The sequence below is a fragment of the Trifolium pratense genome, linkage group LG2, assembly GCF_020283565.1.
Source record: "Trifolium pratense cultivar HEN17-A07 linkage group LG2, ARS_RC_1.1, whole genome shotgun sequence".
Taxonomy (NCBI): Eukaryota; Viridiplantae; Streptophyta; class Magnoliopsida; order Fabales; family Fabaceae; genus Trifolium; species Trifolium pratense.
In genome coordinates this window covers 40,410,745-40,430,039 of record NC_060060.1, presented here as the reverse complement: position 1 = coordinate 40,430,039, position 19,295 = coordinate 40,410,745, and the positions used below count along the sequence as shown (strand labels likewise).

The 19,295-nt window shown below is 32.4% G+C and overlaps 2 protein-coding genes across 2 annotated transcripts; one reads left to right on the top strand and one right to left on the bottom strand.

The window, feature by feature from the left end:
- On the top strand, positions 1-3,591 carry LOC123908304 (cyclic dof factor 1-like). Its single transcript, XM_045958909.1, has 2 exons — positions 1-778; positions 1,891-3,591. Exons 1-2 carry the CDS (start codon positions 644-646, stop codon positions 3,151-3,153), a joined length of 1,398 nt encoding a protein of 465 aa, XP_045814865.1. The 5' UTR covers positions 1-643; the 3' UTR covers positions 3,154-3,591.
- Positions 3,592-13,883: 10,292 nt separating this feature from the next.
- Positions 13,884-16,743, bottom strand: LOC123910278 (transcription factor MYB105-like). Its single transcript, XM_045961376.1, has 3 exons — positions 15,989-16,743; positions 15,339-15,881; positions 13,884-15,013 (listed from the first exon to the last, which is right to left on the bottom strand). The coding sequence occupies exons 1-3, from the start codon at positions 16,479-16,481 to the stop codon at positions 14,736-14,738; spliced, it is 1,314 nt and encodes a 437-aa protein (XP_045817332.1). The 5' UTR covers positions 16,482-16,743; the 3' UTR covers positions 13,884-14,735.
- Between the last annotated feature and the right edge of the window lie 2,552 nt (positions 16,744-19,295).

Genomic DNA, 19,295 nt, shown 5'->3' with positions numbered 1-19,295 from the left:
GTACAAAACCTTTTCTTTTTTAGATCAATTGATATTCAAAGATTATGATTAATGTGTAGAAGATGAAATTAGCAACAAAAAAAAAGAAGATAGGAAAGAGGTGAAAGTCAAACATTGAATGTGAGAGTTGTAAGCAAATTTGACCACAAGTATAGAAGATATGAAAGAGTTGAAAAGTAATATGCAAAAAGGCAAAAAAAATTGAAAGTGCTGACAGGGAGGAAAAAGGGATATGACAGAACAGCACTATCTTTACAAACGATGTGAGGGAATCCAACTGCATTCCAAGATCTCATAGGCCACAACAACTTGTGGCTCACAATTTTCTCTTCTTTGCTGATGTGGCACCATATTTTCTCTTACCCACCTTAGTTAATAAAAAAACAATAAATAAAACCTTCAAACCACTTCATACACAAATTTTCTATGTCTTCCCTCCTTCTCTTTCTCTCTCTCCCTCTTTCTCTCTTTGATCCATCAATGACTATATAAAAATCCCATTTTTTACAACAATTAACAGAACATATGGTTATAAATTAAAAGTTACTGAACACTTCAACAACTTCTATATATTCCTCATCATAATTATCTCCTCATTTTTTCTGAAACTGAACCTGAACCTGATTCAGATCATTACAGAGAAATGACAGAGGTTAAAGACCCTGCGATAAAGCTTTTTGGAAGGACAATTCCACTTCCACTGATCATCCCAAATGACTCTTCATCTCCCTCTTCTTCTCCGCCAGAATTCAGCTCTGCAATACAACAAGAAACTGAGGTACTTACCATCAGGGTTTTTGAATTGATTTTCTCCAGTGAAAATTGAAAAAAATCATGTTGTTTTGTAAATCTAATTCCAACCCATTTTTTTATAGCTGTCAATTGTTAATGGGTTTGTTTAAATTTTTGTTCTTTCTGGCAATTGGATTGAGAATTTGCTGCAATTTTCGATGTCTACCTTGAGGTTTTTTTTTTTTTTTTTTTTTTTTGTTATGAAGTTTGTGGCACCAATTCGTTCTATGGTTCACATGAGTGAAATTAGATCGAATCTATTCTGGAATTATATAAGTTTGAGAATATAATATTTAATATATTGTGTGGTTTACCTTGCTTTGCTTTTGTTTTATCAATTATCAATTCTATTTCTTGGTCAATAATTTTGCTTTGATTAACAAGTTCAACAAAAATAAAAAAGCCTCTTTTTTGCATTCCTTTCTTATTGGTTTTCTTGTAGCATCACAGAAGTTCTATGACTATTTCGTTGCTTTGAAGATTTTTTGTTGCTTTTCACACCATAGACTTAAAAGTTAAAACTGTAGCTTTACAATTTTGGTTAGACACTTTTTGTCTATATTCAAGTCCTTGTTCTGTATCAAAATAAAAATTGTCCAAATTATCACAGAAGAATTATTTTCAGAATATTTTTTTTAATTGTTCCTGCACATATTATTGGTATAAAATTTACATGTACCATAGATTAGGTTTTTTTTTTTTTTTGGATTGTTAGTTTTTCGGCCAAACCGTTGTCTCCTGCCATACTTATATGACTTTAGCCTCACTTTAACCCGAAGGAATTTCGTGCTTAACTTGAAAAGGATATATAATTTTCCAAGGATTTTGTCTGGTGTGAATTCGCTAACCTTCCACTTTGTGCTTAATTTTTTTTATAAGAATCCATATATGTGGAGTCAGAGTCACTAAATTAGAGAAAATTATGATCAATTTTGACAATAATGATAGTCTGCTGTTATTTTCATACAATATCATAATGTTCCTCATGCTAAAATTGTATATGTAATAACATATCAGATATTCTGTTTTCTTACTTCTATTGAGGTTCTAAGTTCACTGGTTTGTAATTTCTCATCGTAATCATGTCCATTGTTTTAGGAACCGTCAAGGAAAGAACCCGCCACAACACAAGATGATGATGCCTCACAACAAACCGCAGAGGATTTAAAATCTCTCACAACATCTTCAGTCATACTTGAGAATCCTCCTAAGACCCCCTCAGCTGAAACCGAGAATTCATTATTGAAATCTTCTACAAATGGAGAACAAAGCGAGACTAGTGTTTCCGAAGAAAAAACTCTAAAGAAACCCGACAAAATAATTCCATGTCCGCGATGCAATAGTATGGACACCAAATTTTGTTACTTCAACAATTACAACGTCAACCAGCCTCGTCATTTTTGCAAAAAATGTCAAAGATACTGGACTGCAGGAGGCACAATGAGAAATGTTCCTGTTGGTGCTGGTCGCCGCAAGAACAAGAACTTATCTAGCTCGCATTATCGACACTTGATAATTCCAGAGGCTGCTAAACTTAATTCCCCTAATGGATTACATATGGGAAATGGAGCAGCTGTATTGGCGTTTGATTCAGGTTCACCGCTTTGTAATACCATGGCTTCTGTGTTGAACATTGCTGAGAGAACACAGAATTGTGTGCCAAATGGTTTTCATCATCCAAATTCCTATGGTGGGGAAAGTGGTCACTCGAACGCAGTTTCGGTTACAACTTCAACTTCATCAGAGAGGAAAGGCCACGCTGACACAAATGGATCAGTGGATAAAAGAGTTGAAGGTTTCCCTCCTCAATTGCAATATATTCCAAGTCCCCTTTTGCCTTATCCATGGAGTTCTGCAATGCCTCCTCCTGCATTTTGTCCACCAAACTATCCATTAGCATTCTATACTCCAGTAACTCCGCCTGCATATTGGGGTTGTGTGCCACCGCCATGGAATATGCCATGTATCTCATCAGAAAGTGCTTCTGTTAACCACAGTGACTCTGCTCATAGTTCTGTCCCATATTCACCTACTTTGGGGAAACATTCAAGAGATGGAAACATCATTACCTCAGTCAACTCACAAAAAGAAAAGCCGGATAACGAACACAATAATACCGAAAGCAGCGTTTTGATCCCGAAAACACTTAGATTTGACGACCCAAATGAAGCCGCAAAGAGTTCATTATGGTCAAAGCTTGGGATCAATAACGACAAAGCCAGTTCAATCAATGGAGGAGGCATGTTCAATGGATTTCAATCCAAAGGAAAGGACATGAATCACTCGGTTGAGGCGTCGCCGCTGATGTATGCCAACCCTGCAGCTTTATCGCGGTCCCGTACCTTCCAAGAGGGAACCTGATTGGAAATTGCATTGAAATACATCAGATTTTCATTGTGTTGATGCACACTGTCATCAGAGTTGTAGTTATAACAGTGCAACCTCATTCTGCTGACAAGTTCTTGCTCTTGATTATTCTCAAAGAAAGGAAGTATAGTTCACCAACCTCCATGCAAGATTCCTAGGACAACAGTGTTGTACTTTACCAGTTTAGCTTCAGTAGCTGTTATCTTCAGCCTGTCTAAGTGAACAGGTGTTTCTGCTGCAGATTTAGAGTAAATATCTTGATGTACATATATATATGAGAGACAAGGAAAACAAGATGGAAAAGAGAAAGGAAATGAGATTCTTAGGCTAAAATCCAATTGTTTAGAATAAACTTGTTAAGTCTTCATTGGAAGCCTGTTATTTTGTTACCTTTTTTTTGGAGATTCTCTACTACAATAATTTTAGTCTCAATGGATTATGTTTTATTATTATTATTTTTTTTTTGCAGTTTGTCTGTTCCTTATTCAAAAAGAAAAATGCTATTTTTGCAAAAATAATACTATATAGATACAGTTCCACAAACATCAACTTGCATATGTATTATGTCCACCATTTAAGTGAGTGTGTGCTTTGGTGATCATGTGCAAGATTCACATACTATACATAAACTTTTTTCATTATCTTTTCTAGAAATAATTTAAAAAAATCATTACAAGAAATTTAATACAAAAATCAAAATAAGCTTATTCCAAAAAGTATTAACAAAGAAAGACTCAAGGTGAGAAAAGGGAAAATATATTATTCATCTTAAAAAATTGAAAATAAAAGTCCATAAGGCCAAGTTCAACATCAACGGACAAATGCCGATATTGTTTAATTGAATATCTTCATCTGAATTTGAACTCAAAACCTCGCAGTTGTGTGTGTGAGTTTCTGATCGTCACTTTGTAAAGAAAAAGAAATGAATTAAAGAGAAAAGATTAAATTTCTTTTTCTTCCTCTATTATTAGATATCTAATACTACATGAGAAAAACAGGAAAAAGAAAAGGCAATAAATTGGTGTCACTCATTTGAAAAAAGAAGAAAATAGAAAGTTGATAGGTACACTTTTTATCTGTTATTCCTTTTATTTAAGATAACTTGGATATTCTTTTACATGAGTATATAACTATATGAAGGTCATTTTCAGTCTTTGTAGACACAGCAACAAAAAAGTTAGGTCTTGATGCTTTAATATGCCAACCTTTCGTTAGTGGGATACCCCATTCCTGGTGTTGCATTACTATAACTTACCTTTCATTCCTACTTTTCAGTTGGAGATAGTAAAAGAAAATAATCAAAACAACTTGTCCTGCCCTCAATTTCATCGACATATACATTAAACCAAGTTGGAGGGTAGGACACTAAGGACCACCAAAGGTATTTAATGTGATATTTCATTCTTTTTTCGTGGCTATTATCATCTTTGCTTATGCATTAGCATTAGTATTGAAAAAAAAATCTAAACCTAATATAAACTTTAACATGGTATGATTTTTTCTGTCAACCACGGTTTATATTTATGCATCAAATTTAATAGTAATTAGAACTGTTAAAATAGGTTGGACTACCACCGGTTTGGGCTGACCCACTAAAAAAAAAAATTGTTAAAAAAAAATTAAAATATAGATTGCGTCCTCTCCTCAATGTCAAATTCAAAATTTCCCCTAATTTTTAATGGTACAATTGGGTTTTCTTATGGCATAACATGACCTATTTTTTCCTATTATTTCTTATTGAAAGAAGTGAACCATAACCGTCATGAAAGCTTCAAGCTTCGTATTTCAAGCTTCAGCACCGCCGTTCAACAAGTTTCAACGTCGTTCAGCAGCACCGCCAACAACAAGCTTCGTACAAAATTTGAAGTTAAATAGTATATTGCTTTCATTTTGTCACTTGTACGAGCTCTCATTAATTTGTACGCGTAATTGGTTTTATGATTTTGAAGAAATCAGATCTTCTGGTATGTTTAATTAATAATCCTTATGTTTTATTTGCAATTTGCATTTTTTTCTTTCAGTTTTTTATTATGTATTATGAATTGTAGATATATTGAAAGTAGAGGAGATACAACTGTATGCAAAATCAATGGTTCAAGAGACTCAGGGCGAGAAATTATCTAATTAATAATTTATTTTGTTATGCATTTTGAATTGTTAGTATATTTATCCCTTATAAAATCATGAAACTAGACTCATTTATTTAATGAATAATAATTTATTTAAAATTTATGTGATATGTAATTTTATTATTTATTATATCTTCTTTCAAAATAAAAATAATAATAATATAAAAATTAGTCGAATCGATCCATCGGGTTACATGTCCCATTACTAATTGGGTCGGGCTCAACTTAGCACCCATGAAGCAAATGACCCGTTCCACTAAACAACTCTAATATACGAAGAAAAAAGAAATTCCAAATTGAACAAAATAAGGCTTGAAATAAATTGTCATTAAAAAAAAGTGAAATAAATTCGTGAAATTTATCACCTTATAATTCTATTTTCTATGGATCATCATAATATAATTTTTTTGTCAAGTAATTTAGTGGCTAGAAATTCCATCTATTTTTGAATTGATGGAATGGAATAATGTTCCATTGTTTGGATTTGAAAAATAATAATGAAATGAAATAGGATTTCATCCCACGCCACCACTTACCTTCAATTTTGTTCATCTCATTTTTAAAATATACAAACAATAGAATGAGAGATCTATTTCATCCCGCTCCATCACATTCTACTCCACTCTATTCTGTTCCGCTCCATTCCATTATATTCCCTCAATCCAAATAGAGTCATAAGTGGGATGATCAGAGTTCGAACCTCGATCTCGTGCATATATAATGCAATGTCCTACTAACTGAGCTAAGCTCACGGAATCACAATATAGTTTTTTTTTTAGTTTTCACCACCAGTATCCAACGCACTGAACCGCTTAATCTGGTTCGGGTGTCAGTTCAGACATCAAGTTGTTCCAACCTCATCGCAATTACGGAATATCGAACCGTGATCCACCTACCAAATTCAACTTCAATTACCGCAATATAAATTTTTTAATAGATATTTTCTTAATCAAACTTATTTATTATTAGGTGGTTTTAATTTGGGAGAAACCATATTTTATAGGTCAGAGAGAATTTTGTCAAAACAAATAATAATTTGTGGTCCAAAGTGATCTAAAATTCTGGTAGCCGTTAAGAAATACTACTATAATATAAGGTACAATGATTGCTTAGATTTTTCAAAGATAATTCTCTATATTAATGATATTTTTAAGTTTGATTTATTTTATTTTATGAATAATTAGTTACTTTTTACTCGATTGGTAACTTTATTTATCATGCAAAGCAAAACTTGAAGAATTAAAATTGTTTTTAGTGGGATAAATTTTTTCAAATAGTAGTACAAAGAACTTTGGCCCATTGGTAACTTTGTGCGGATAAACTCGAATATAAAAGTGTCACAAAAGTCCAAACATAATCAATAGAATCCAAAATTAGAAAGGCAAAGTAAAGCTTCCCAACTTTATCTTTTTCTTATTTTATTTAATTATTCCTAGCTTCTTTTTTTTTTTTTTTTCTTTTAGTTCACCATGCCAACACTGGCCAATTATAGCTTATTAAAGCGACTTTTATCTTCTATTTGTTATAAGGAATAGTTAATTGTCAAGTTCAATTGGTCTAAGTGTCTCTGAAATAAGAGTCAGGGAGATATTTCATAGTTTCTATCAAGAGTAGAAGGCCACAAATTTTTCATATCTAAATATAAAAAAACATAAGGTCACAAATATTTTAGGACATGTTTCTGTTAAAGGGGCCCAGTTCATGTGATGCAATTACTCAGTTTAATGGGCTTTCTGTCTGGTTGTACCTGGCACTTGAACCTTTTTGGTGCTTTTATTATAAGCTATGGCCTATATTTCTGTTTGAGCTCTAAATATATATATACAGCATATCCTAATTTTGGATTTCATTAAATTGTGGTAAGCAAGGTATAAGGATATTCTGTATATAAACTTTCACATAATTAAACATGATTAAATTCTATTTTGGTATATATTAACATGTGCCCTTAGGGCACATGTTAACAAGACCCTTAAATTCCTAGATATGGGTCAGAATCTAGTTGAAAAAACAAATAAATAATTTTTCATTACCAAATTCAGGTGGATATCAACGTTATCATCTCCACTCCTAGTCCTAACATTAAATATCCAAAAAAATCTTGAATATGCATTCAATCAAAGAAAGAAAAAAATTGCTACTAAGAGAGGTAGGTTTTTTTTTTTTTTTTTTTTTGGTACATGAGGTAGGTTTTATTTTTAAATCGTATTATAAATAAGATTAGCGGTGTTATATAATAGGATATTGAATGGTAAAAAACTAACATGAAAATAATATAAGTGTAGTAGAGTTAAAAATAAAATATATCGTAAACAAGATCCTGGTACGATCTTGCTAGGAATTTGGTTCGATCCTTAACTTTATTGTAAACCAAAAATATATATTGTATTGGATATGTGATATTACTTGGCACGCCATATAGAATTAAGAATGATATTGTAACACTCAAAATCCAATATTCGAAATATTCTAATAAAAAAATGTTGTTTCAAAACTACACAGCAAAAATATTTTAAGACTCGACATCAAAATGGAAAGTATAAAATATTGGCTAAGGTATTACATGCTGATATAATTATTTAGCATAAACATAAAATTGTTTTGCAAAATAATACATTTATAATTAAATGAAACAACAAGAATAGAAGACTATATGTCCCGTAAGTGTAGCTTAAATGCTAGTTATCAGAGACATTATTTGAGTGACTGGAGTTCGAACCCCGAATTTCACATTTCTCCATATTTATATGTGTGAGAGTCTAGCCACTAGGCTACTTAACCAAAAATAAATAAAATAAAAGATTATATATATATATATATATATATATATATATATATATATATATATATATATATATATATATATATATATATATATATAGAGAGAGAGAGAGAGAGAGAGAGAGAGGATGTATCACATGAGAATGACAATTATATATGAGAATGGTGAGAATGAATATGAGCCATGTGATCAAAATTTTATGGCTGAGATTAAAAAAGACTCTTTTAAGTTTGTCACATGAGATTGTTTCTTCTCACAACACAAACCACTCAACTTCTCTCACTCTCTCTTCCTTCCTTCCCAGAACTCTCCCTTCTTCTGCGCCCCTTCGTTGTTCACCTTCCAAGTTCCACCAAGTCTGTAATTACTCCCTTTCAATTCGATCTCTAACTCTCTTTCATCGTTTGAAATCTCCATACTCCCGTCCAATTTCTTTCATCAGCAAAATTTAATTGACAAAAGTTTGAAATTAATAAAATTGATTGATAATTAAGATTAAAGATTGATTTGCCAACTATCACTATACGGTGGTGATGATTAATTGATTTTGTGGCAATCTCTCCAAAATAATTGATTTTTGATTTTGTGGGAAAGAAAAAGAAATCCAATTTAAATCCACCTCCATAAATTGAACAGAGCAAGATTTGGTGATGTGAAAATCGATGTGTGTCTTCATATTTGTTTTGGACCGCCATAGATAGAGAGGTCCATTGGCGGTGGTGCGGCGGCGGCGACGTTGAGAGATAGAGAGAAATTTGACCAAGAACGGAAGAGAGGGTGTGAGAAGCTGAGCAGTTTGTGTTGTGAGAAGAAAGAATCTATGTGACACACTTAAAATAGTCTTTTTTAATCTTTGCCTCACGATTTTAATCACATGGCTCGTATTCATTCTCATCATTCTCATATATAATTGTCATTCTCATATATATATATATATATATATATATATATATAGGCTTTTTATATCATGGAAGAGTGAAGAAAGTGGTGCATGGTGCACAAGTTCCGAATAATAATATAACGAATACGAATTTTACAAAATCCACCGTTGGATTGAAAGATTATATCATATAGATTATCCATAATTTTTTTTTAGAGAAATTGAAAATCATTTGATATGTTATTGAGACCCATCAAAATTAACGGTATTCAATAAAAACTCATAAACCGTTAATCTTGACGGGTCTCAATAACATATCAAATGATTTTCAATTTTTCTAAAAAAAAATATGGATGATCTATATGATATAATCTTTCAATCCAACGGTGGATTTTGTAAAATTCGTATTCGTTATAGTGTTATTGGGAACTTGTGCACCATGCACCACTTCCATCACTTTTTCATGTTAGAATTGGCCATATATATATATATATATATGAACCCTTCCCCATGTCAGAATCAGAACAGTGTTTCACCAACAACTCAAACAATCGACAAAACACCTTCCCCAAAGGCCTAGTGAATTTCTGAAGCTTAGACGAATTCTTTAAGGTTGTCCCTCCCTCCGATCTCTCCAACATTTTCCTCTTTGTTTCTAGTTTGTGAAGGTTTCTATGATCTTAATTTGTGACGGTTTAATCCTAATTTCTGCATTACCTTAATCTAGGGGATTATTTGGGTTTTCCTTCTCTAAAAGTCAAGCAAATCCTAACAGATTTGTGTTTATAATAATTTCATAAAAACTCTCATCTTATCTATTATATACCTATATATAATATACCTATACTAGCGGCCACCCACGTCTGTCTGTGTGATTTTTTCTATTATACAAATTTATGTAAAAAAAATGTCGTATGTCATGGTAAGTTTGTTAATAAAAAAATTTTGCTGCTAAAAAAAATACATATCTTATGTTATGGTGAGTTTGTTAATAAAAGATTTTTGTTGCTAAAAAAAAAGTCAAAAATATTATTGGTATTATGAAAAGTGCACACCAAAATCGCAAGCTGACATAAATTTACTCATTTTAAAAGATATTTTTTAGAACTCAAAAGTTATCTTTCATAACATTACGAGGAGCAAATTTAAATTTTTGGGAGTCCTAAAAGCAATGTGGAGAGCTTAAAAAGTACGTAAAATTCAATATATATTTTTAGGCTAAAGTTCTTAAGTTATTGGCGTGAGACTTGGGCTGGCCCGAAAGCTATATATGAAAGCACTTAGATAGTTTCTCATCCCGCCTCTTATGTTTCTTTTTCACCCCTCTAACGCGTAAAAAATTCGGTTTCTAGAAACCGAATTTTTTACGCGCTAGAGGGGTGAAAAAGAAACATGGGACCTAATGAGAAGCCATCAAGCACTTATTATTGATATTTTGGTAACATATTTGCTAACAATAAACTTATCTCTTCCTGCCCTAAAAAAAAAAAACTTATCTCTTCCAAACCTTTTTTTCCACAAATAGACCCAAATAAATACTTGACCCTTTTTGTACCAAAAAAAATAAAAATACTTGACCCCTCTGATTAGATCAGCGACTTACTATTTGTTAGAGATTTATAGTGTCATTGTGTGTATACATTTTGTATATTCACATTTAACCCACCTCATGCCACATTTTTTTTAATAAATTAATAAGTCAATATCCTACTTGGCTAAAAAAAAAAATCACGATCCTACTTGGCTCCCATTTCGTAAACGTAGTCTCATTTTTATTTTTTGTAAAATAGAACCTAAATGATATAAAAAAAATTGTTTTCAGACTACAATAAATCATTGTCATGAATGTGTTCAAATTTCCTTTGTGTTGGATCAGCAGCAAACAAGATATATATACATTTTGTAGAGAAAAACAAGACGTCTAAATCACTTAAAAGAACATTACCACATGCGTGTATTTATTTGCCTTATGAGCTTAGCTCAGTTGACAAGACATTACATTATAGAATAAAACATTTTGAACAAATTTAAAGTTATTTGAGAAAACAAATTATAAAAATGAAATAATAATTTTGCAAATCTTTAAAAATTCAAGCAACTATTTTTCACATTACTTTGAAATTCGCTTTAGGCCTCATTATGTCTTGAGCATACTCTATTTCAGAAAGCAGCACTTTGATATTTGTTATTCAGACCCTTTTATGAGATTGATGCAGTGGAAATAATCGGAATAGCAGACCAACTTATCAATAGTCTTATTTTTCGCCAAAATGAGACCCTACTAGATGGCAATTAACTCTTACGAGTAATATATCTAAGAATCCCCGAAATAAACCTAAGAAACTTGACAAATAGTAGCTTAAGACATTTATAATAACTCCTCCAAAGCCAGCTCTAACAGGCGATCCGAGGCAACTTCTGTCAACATTGAGAATGACATTGGAGTGGTTACTATATTGTTCCATTTTACAAGGATCTCTTTCGTAATAGTACTTGAGTGGGATGAGAAACAAGAAGTGAGAGTGACGATCATACTTTGAATATTAAAGGAGAGATAATTGATAGACCCAGTCTCATTCTATAAGCACATCAAATTTTGGACTCGTCAAGTCCACCGAACGCCAGCGGAGAAAGCAAAACTTGAGAGCCCGAGGAGCCAAATTTGAAACTCTCGTGAGCATCCGTAGAGCTGAAGAAATCGGGAGTGATAAAGCCAAGATGGCGCCATATGGGTTTAAAGAAATTACAATCCCAAACACAATAGAGAAAAGTCTCTTCATTTATACCACATTGAGGACAAGTAGATGAAGGGTTTGTCCTTTGATTAGAGATTAAAAACATTGTGGGAGTCGAGTTATGACAGGCTAGCCAAAAAAGAAATTTGATCTTAATAGACACTGGTTTTAAACCCGTTTGAAAATATTTAACAGATTTATAATTATAAATCGATTTTAAACTAGTTCAGAACTAAACCGATTTGATTTATATAAATTAACCATTTTTTACTAAAGTGGATTTTAAGAACTAAATCAAACTGCCGGTGTATGATTTTGTTCAATTCATAAACCTCCCCTAATATGCATGTATTTTATGGTAATCACTTAATTGTTCCACTACTATTCTTAATGCAAATACTAGACTGTGTAGCATTATAGCATACCCTTGGGCTTTACTACGATAACTATATTGTCTACACTCTACATTCATATCGTCTTTCTTCGGTCAAAACACTTGACCCTAGCTGATCTGACAGATCAATAATAATAGTTGATGGCAGAACAAATATTGGTTGGTAGGGTCACAACATTAAATTTGTATGACTTTTGCATTTCAACAAACACTATGACTCGTGACGTTTTTCCAAGCCTTAATTTGTGCAATTGCATGTTCAGCATTGGCTTGCTATAGTTTTGATTAGCTCTTCTTAATTATGAAATACAGGAAGAGGATGGGATAATTATGAGTGTCATGTTTGAGTTCTTCTTGATTTAGATGCTTAAAGCTTATCAACTACTCCCTCCGATCCTTATTATAACAAGTTTACTTTTTAGATTTATAGAATGTTTGATGTATCTCGTTCATATTATTGACTAGATACATTCAACATTCCATGAATCTAAAAAATAAATTTCTTCTTGTAATAAGAATCGGAGGAAGTAATTAAGTTCAATGCCACGACTTCTGTAAGGGTGATGAGAGTTGTGCAGTAGAGAACTTGTTTTTTCTTTTTTATATAAGCAAGCTATAGAATATTGCTAAAAATGAATCAAAGGTGACTAAATTGATATATGATCATATATTTTCATGTATTTTTTTTTTTCAAATTTTTAAAATCTCATATATAATAAAACATTGACCTAATCCTCAAATACTCTAAAATTTCTCTCTCAAACAGATCCTATAATTTATTTGAACCCCTCACCCATGTCTATGAAGAAATAGTGGTTCGAGCACAAAACATGAATAACATTATAATTAATATAAATTTTACGAAATCTACAGTTAGATTGAAATTTTATATTATATAGATCATCTAATTTTATTTTTTTTTAAAAATTGAAAATTATTTAATATGTTATTCAGATTCATTAAGATTAACGGTAATTAATGAAAACCCATAAACCTTTAATCTTGATAAATCTCAACGTATCAAATAATTTTCAATTTCTTTTAGAAAAATTATAAATGATCTATATGATATAAACTTTCATGACTTGTGCATCATGCACCACTTGAACCACTCTTTCAACGAAGAATTTTGTAATATTTGTATCCGTTATAATGTTATTCATGACTTGTAGATAGTGCGCCACCTGAACCATTCATGCATAATATTTCATGAATTAGAATGAGATTTTGATTTTATTTTTCTGTTGGACCTATTGTTTAACAAGTCTGTGCCTAAGATCTTTGAAAAGTTGAAATGAATGTCACACTTTACTTCACCAAACCACCTAGTTTTCATCATATTTGAGAATGAACTTTATGATGATAGACTAGTTAGATCACAAAAAGAATTCAGTTAGATCATAAAGTAAAATCACCCACACATGTGAGTAGCATGAATTAAATTTCTCAGTAAGATTGTGCTGATGAAGGAAAAGCTGTTGAATAGTTCACCATCTTGAATGAATGCATTATTTGCTTAATTTGTGCCTTAGTTATTGCAAAACAAAGGCCCCATGAGGAGAGGATGTTCTCAACAGTTCCCATTTTTTCTTTCTCCTTAACTATCTTCATCCCAAAATAGTTCACAAACCCTCTTTTCTCAGCCAAAAAGTCCAACAAACCTTGTTTGACTAGCAAATTGAAATGAAACAAACATATTTATAATCCCAAAAAGCAACCATAAATATAAATATAAGGACTATACCAATCCTTGTCTTTTCCTAAACTTTTACACGTGTGCACATAATGCATTATATTCAAAATCCTTTTTGCCTCATCCATTGTTTTAATAATAGTAATAACTAGTTCCCTTTTTATGCTTAACAAATTAGCCATATCCTAAATAGCTAGAATGTCTCATGACACATTTAATATCAAATGAACCATTTCAATCTTCATCTGGCTTGCTGACAAATTCAACATAAAGGGTTATTAATTAATGTAGAAAAGGAGGAAACAAAATTTAAAAACATTTGCCCTAATTTTTCTTTAGACCAAGATATCTATCCTCCTACAACTACTGCATAGATTGAAAATTCATTTAAAACCAAATATACTTGCATACAACTGCAAAAACTACCAATCGTGTTTGTCGGTTCAGTGGTGAGCGCTGAACTTAGTAGGAATGATCACGGTTTGATCTCCGCAACTCTAATCGAGAGGGGCCGGTGGAATCACTTAATGACAAAACTGAACCCGAACCAGATTAAACTAGTGGGAAATACCAAAAAATACAACGGCAAAAACTAATATTTATACATACCTGAATCTATGACAAAATGGTTAAAAAAATTCAAATATCTATTATTACTACAAAAAAAAAGGATCATAGTGAATAGAAAAAGGTTGTAGTTATAAAATTGAATTACTGTATTATTATTGATATTATTATGAAGAGTTTGGAAAGGAGCCCCATGTGATGTGAGTAAGAAAGGAAAAGAGAGTTGATATGAACAGAAGTGACGCAAGAATCACAGTAACCAGAGTGGAGCAAACTATCCTTTCAGTTTACCTTGAATGGTTTTCTTACTAATGTTGGACCACACTTATATTGAGGAGCTTCAATGGAGAAAAATAATATTGCAGCAGCAGCTTTTTGATTTGGTTCTAACTTTGATCATGTTGTGGCTCCTACTCCAAGGAAATCAATAAATGGAATTGTATCTGAAGGAGGGGGATTGTGATCTTCTGTTGCTGCCACCGATGATAGTGAAACTTCACTGCCTAATATCTGTGTTGTTGATGTTGCTGCTGTGGTTGAATTTGATGAGAAACTGTAAAAATTGTTGTTTTGTTGTTGCATTTGCATCATATATTGGGGATATTGATGGTAAAAACCAGTTGGTTGATTATCCCAGCATTTCATTTGGCTATAATGATCATTTCTTATCCCTCCTGAAAATCCAATAACATAACATTAATATCAATACAAGAAAAAACAAGTTCCTGATATGAACAGATTTGAGAAAGGGATAGTTATTTTATTGCAACAAAAAGATAACTAAAAGAGGGTTTGCATCAGTCAGTCACTGTTGTAATGTAAACCAAAATGATAAATGAAAATAAGTTATTAATTAATACACTTCCATATAACAGTAACAAAATTTATTTAGAATAAATATGATGTTGATTCACTGGCTAATGAGTTTGACAGCCGTCAACGATTCTGTCAAACTCACTTACTAGTGAATCAGCACAATGCATAATAATATGGACATACCAGAAATGAAATCAAGTGGTGTCTGTTGAGCAAACAAGCCAAAAGGGCTACTAGGGGTCTGTTTGTTACTTGAGATTGCTTCTTTGCTACCAGAAAAATGAGCTGAACCATTTAAGCCACAATCAATTGCAACACCACCATCAATTACTCCATGGAAAGATGAAAATGGGAAACTAGTAGTTATGTTATAACCATTTGGGAGGTTAATACAATAGGGTGATGGTACTGATTCCATCATCCCTGTGGCTATATCTCTAGAAACAAAGTTTGCTGCATTATCTTCTATTCTTCTGTAAACAGATTGATTCAGCCTCCTTCTTCTGTAAGCACTGGATTGTTCTCTGTACTTTCTAGCCATGATAACATGCCAGTGATTCTTAACAGCATTATCAGTTCTTCCAGGAAAAAGCCTAGCAATCATGGCCCATTTGTTTCCATAAATCCTATGAGCTTGCATTAGTCTTTCTTCCTCTTCTTCACTAAAAGCTCTTCTATTAATCCTTGGATCCAATTGGTTGAACCATCTAAGCCTACAACTCTTACCTTCAAATGCAAAACAAAAAAAAAAAATCAAACTAAACAAGTTAAGAAAAACAAAAATGACCCAAAAATAACATTCTTTTTGTATTACAAGTTTTCAATTTACAAACCTGATCTTCCATCTAACTTTTCAGCTATCAGATTCCAGTTCTGAGGACCATAAAGAGCAACAAGTTCTTTAAGCTTAGAATCTTCTGCAGGTCTCCAATGACCTCTTGCACATAGTTTAGAATGTCCAGTATCTATTACCTCTTTGCCACTGACATAATTATTCTCATTAGGGTTAATTTTGTCACCGTTGTTTTCTCCAACACCATCATCACCAGAATCAGAACCATTACCTTCTCCAACTTCATCACTGTTTTGGTTTTCCTCAAAGTTTCTTGCAATACAACATTTCCTCATAAATGGTAAAGACCACTTAGCAGTAGTATTGTCCGTACCTTCCTTTGAAACATAGAAATCTTGAGATGAAGAAGAAGATGCAGCAGCAGCAGCAGTATAGTTAAGTGATAAAGAGTCCATGTTTGCATAAACCATTCCCATTGAAGGAGAAGAATAAGTAGTTGAAGAAGAAGATTGTATTGCTGGCCATGCTTTCATCTTCTCTTATCTCATATGAAGAGAATATTTTATATGAAATGAGGAAAGTTTGAAAGGACAAAAGACTAACAACAAGTAAAAGGGTAAGAAGAAGAAGAAGAAAAAGCAGTTTTATTGCAGAGAGGAGAAGCAAGAAGAACTTAAAAATGCTGAAGTGATTTCAAGAAACCCTTTTGAAAGAAAGAAAGAGATGAGATTGTTGAACACAATTGAAGTAGTTAGGTGTCCAGACTGAGGCAATGACACTGGCCATTCTAATTTTATTTTAACAGGTTGCTGTCAGTGTATATATATAAGAATTGTGCTATTTTATTTTAATTAAAATTAATACTAAGATGAGAAATATTTGCTACATTAGGTATGCAAATAAGCTAGCTTATAGTTAACAAATTAAAAGCTATGTTTGATAACTGTTTCTAAAAGAGAATTTATACTAGTTTATTTTTTAAACGATATTTTAAATAGATTATAATTTATAACTTATCATTTTTTATTTCAATTTTATCCCGATCATCTTAATACTACTTGAAAAATGAAATAGGAAATCTTTAAAAATAAATAAAAAATAAGAAAAGAACAGTTGGGTCACACGTGTGAGATTGATGGGGGTATTGTGTTGCAGTTGCAGGGTCATAGGCTGTCTCTCTCTAAATTGACAAGAAAGACAGACAGACACCTAGCTAGCTATGTGATGGGTGCTGTGCTGCTGTTTACTTCGCCTTGTACAGAGGACATAATAGTTTTTCTTTCTTTCTTTCTTTTCAAAAACAAAACATGATTGAGTTGAGAGAGGGTTTTTGCTTTGTTATTGTTATTGTTACTATTGTGTTAGTTTGCTTTGCTTTGCTACACAACGGAACAAGCCTTGTCATGTTTCATTCATTCATAAACACACAATCACTAATAAGTCACTCTCTGTCCCTGTCACCATCATCATCACTACCTTGTTAATGTACATTATTTTAATAATTAATAACTGGGACGCAATTCAATTTTTTAAACTTTGGTTTCACTTGATTGAGGCAACTACTTGCTCATCCCAACAACCAAACCATCTATCGTGCTTTAAATTTGATCATCATTTTTATGTTTTTTTTTTTTTTTTTAACGAGTATATTTTGGTTTCATTTTCTTGTCTTTAAATTATGCTTGCTAATTGCTAATTTGCTATTGTATTATTAGTATGAAACAAATAAGTTAAAATAAAATAGTATTTAAATTTAATACCATATATGATTAAAAATACATGACATATTGGACCGGTAAGTCCATACCATACCATGTGGATTATATTATAGTTTGACTATTTAGATCACCACGAGCTTCATTTTCACAGGTCTAGTTTAACTTCATCATGAACTCTATTTCCACCTTCACATGTTCCATCTTTACGTGATCCGCACAGATTAGTGATGTGAGCTACGCGATTTCCACCTTCACGTGATCTGCACGAATGAGTGACGTGAACTACGCGTGCTCTATCTAACTCTACATGTCCTATACGGATGAACTGCTTAGGGATCTCAGTGCCATAGTTTATTGGGCCTAGAAAACATTATAGGGTAACTCACCTTTTGTATTAACCTTGTGTTTACATATGTGAACATTGGCGCCCAACATGTGGACTGATATAGGTCGACCTGATAAAGAAACAAACGTCTACACCTTAACTGGTTTGACGTTGTGGTGGAATTTTGATGAAAAATTTAGCAAGTGCACTAAATCGTCGTCAAGTAATAATATTTATATAAGTTCGTCTCCCCAGAGATTATGTCAACAAAGTAATTAGAAAGAATTTAAGAAGAAAGAAAGACAATAAATTTGGGAGATTTCAAAAGATTTGTTTGCAAAAGGAATAATATCAGAAAGTGCTTAAAAATGAAGATGAGAAAGATAGTTAGGTTATTTTGAATCCCTTCTCTATTTCTATATGGTAATATGGTCTTATACCTTGCAATTCACTTTTATTATCACGACGAATTAACTCTATAATAGTAATAAGCAATTTCTTGTCTTTATTACCCTTTTCAGTTAATAATTACATCCACTACTTTAGTAGATGAGTTGAGAAATTAAATTACGAAACATCAATTTTAGTGAGCGTTAATTATTAAACATCACAACCTCAAACTCATCTTATTTATAAGTTACATCGAGTGAATCTGATCGCCAACACAGTAGCAAATGCACGCATCGACAACTTGCTATGACGGATCCACAACACAACAAGCGGCCTTGAAATGACCTATAATCACCAGATCTCAAAGCCTCACCCTTTTGAGCAACTGACGAATTCCAGAACAACGTGTAAAAAGATCAAACAACAAAGCATCACCAAATAAAAGAGCAAATCTAAATCAGCTTGTGAAACTCAATATGAACCACACGAACCATAACAGATCCGATAGAAACAGATAAAGTGGTGTCCAAAGAACCATCGTTAGATGAAAAATGCTAGAATAAACTTGTTGAGGAAGAAGGACACCGTCGCCGGAACGGAAAAATACCATCAACCATCAACCGCCAACACCACACCAAAATGGAGATTTTTCATGGGAAGATAAGGAGAGAGGTGGTACAGAGGGCCGACGCCGCTCATCGTACCACTAGAAACGGACACTACATCAGAAAAGGAAGGTTTGAAAAAAGGCGGTTTGTTTAGAGAGATCTGAGCGTATTTTTTTAGAGAAAGTATTTATTTAAAAATGTAATTGTTGAATGAGAAAATGAAGTTGCAAGAATCAACCCTTCCTTTCCCACCAAGTGGGGCATTTTTTAAATTTTCTAAAAAAGTGGGGTATTTTGGCTCTTCTT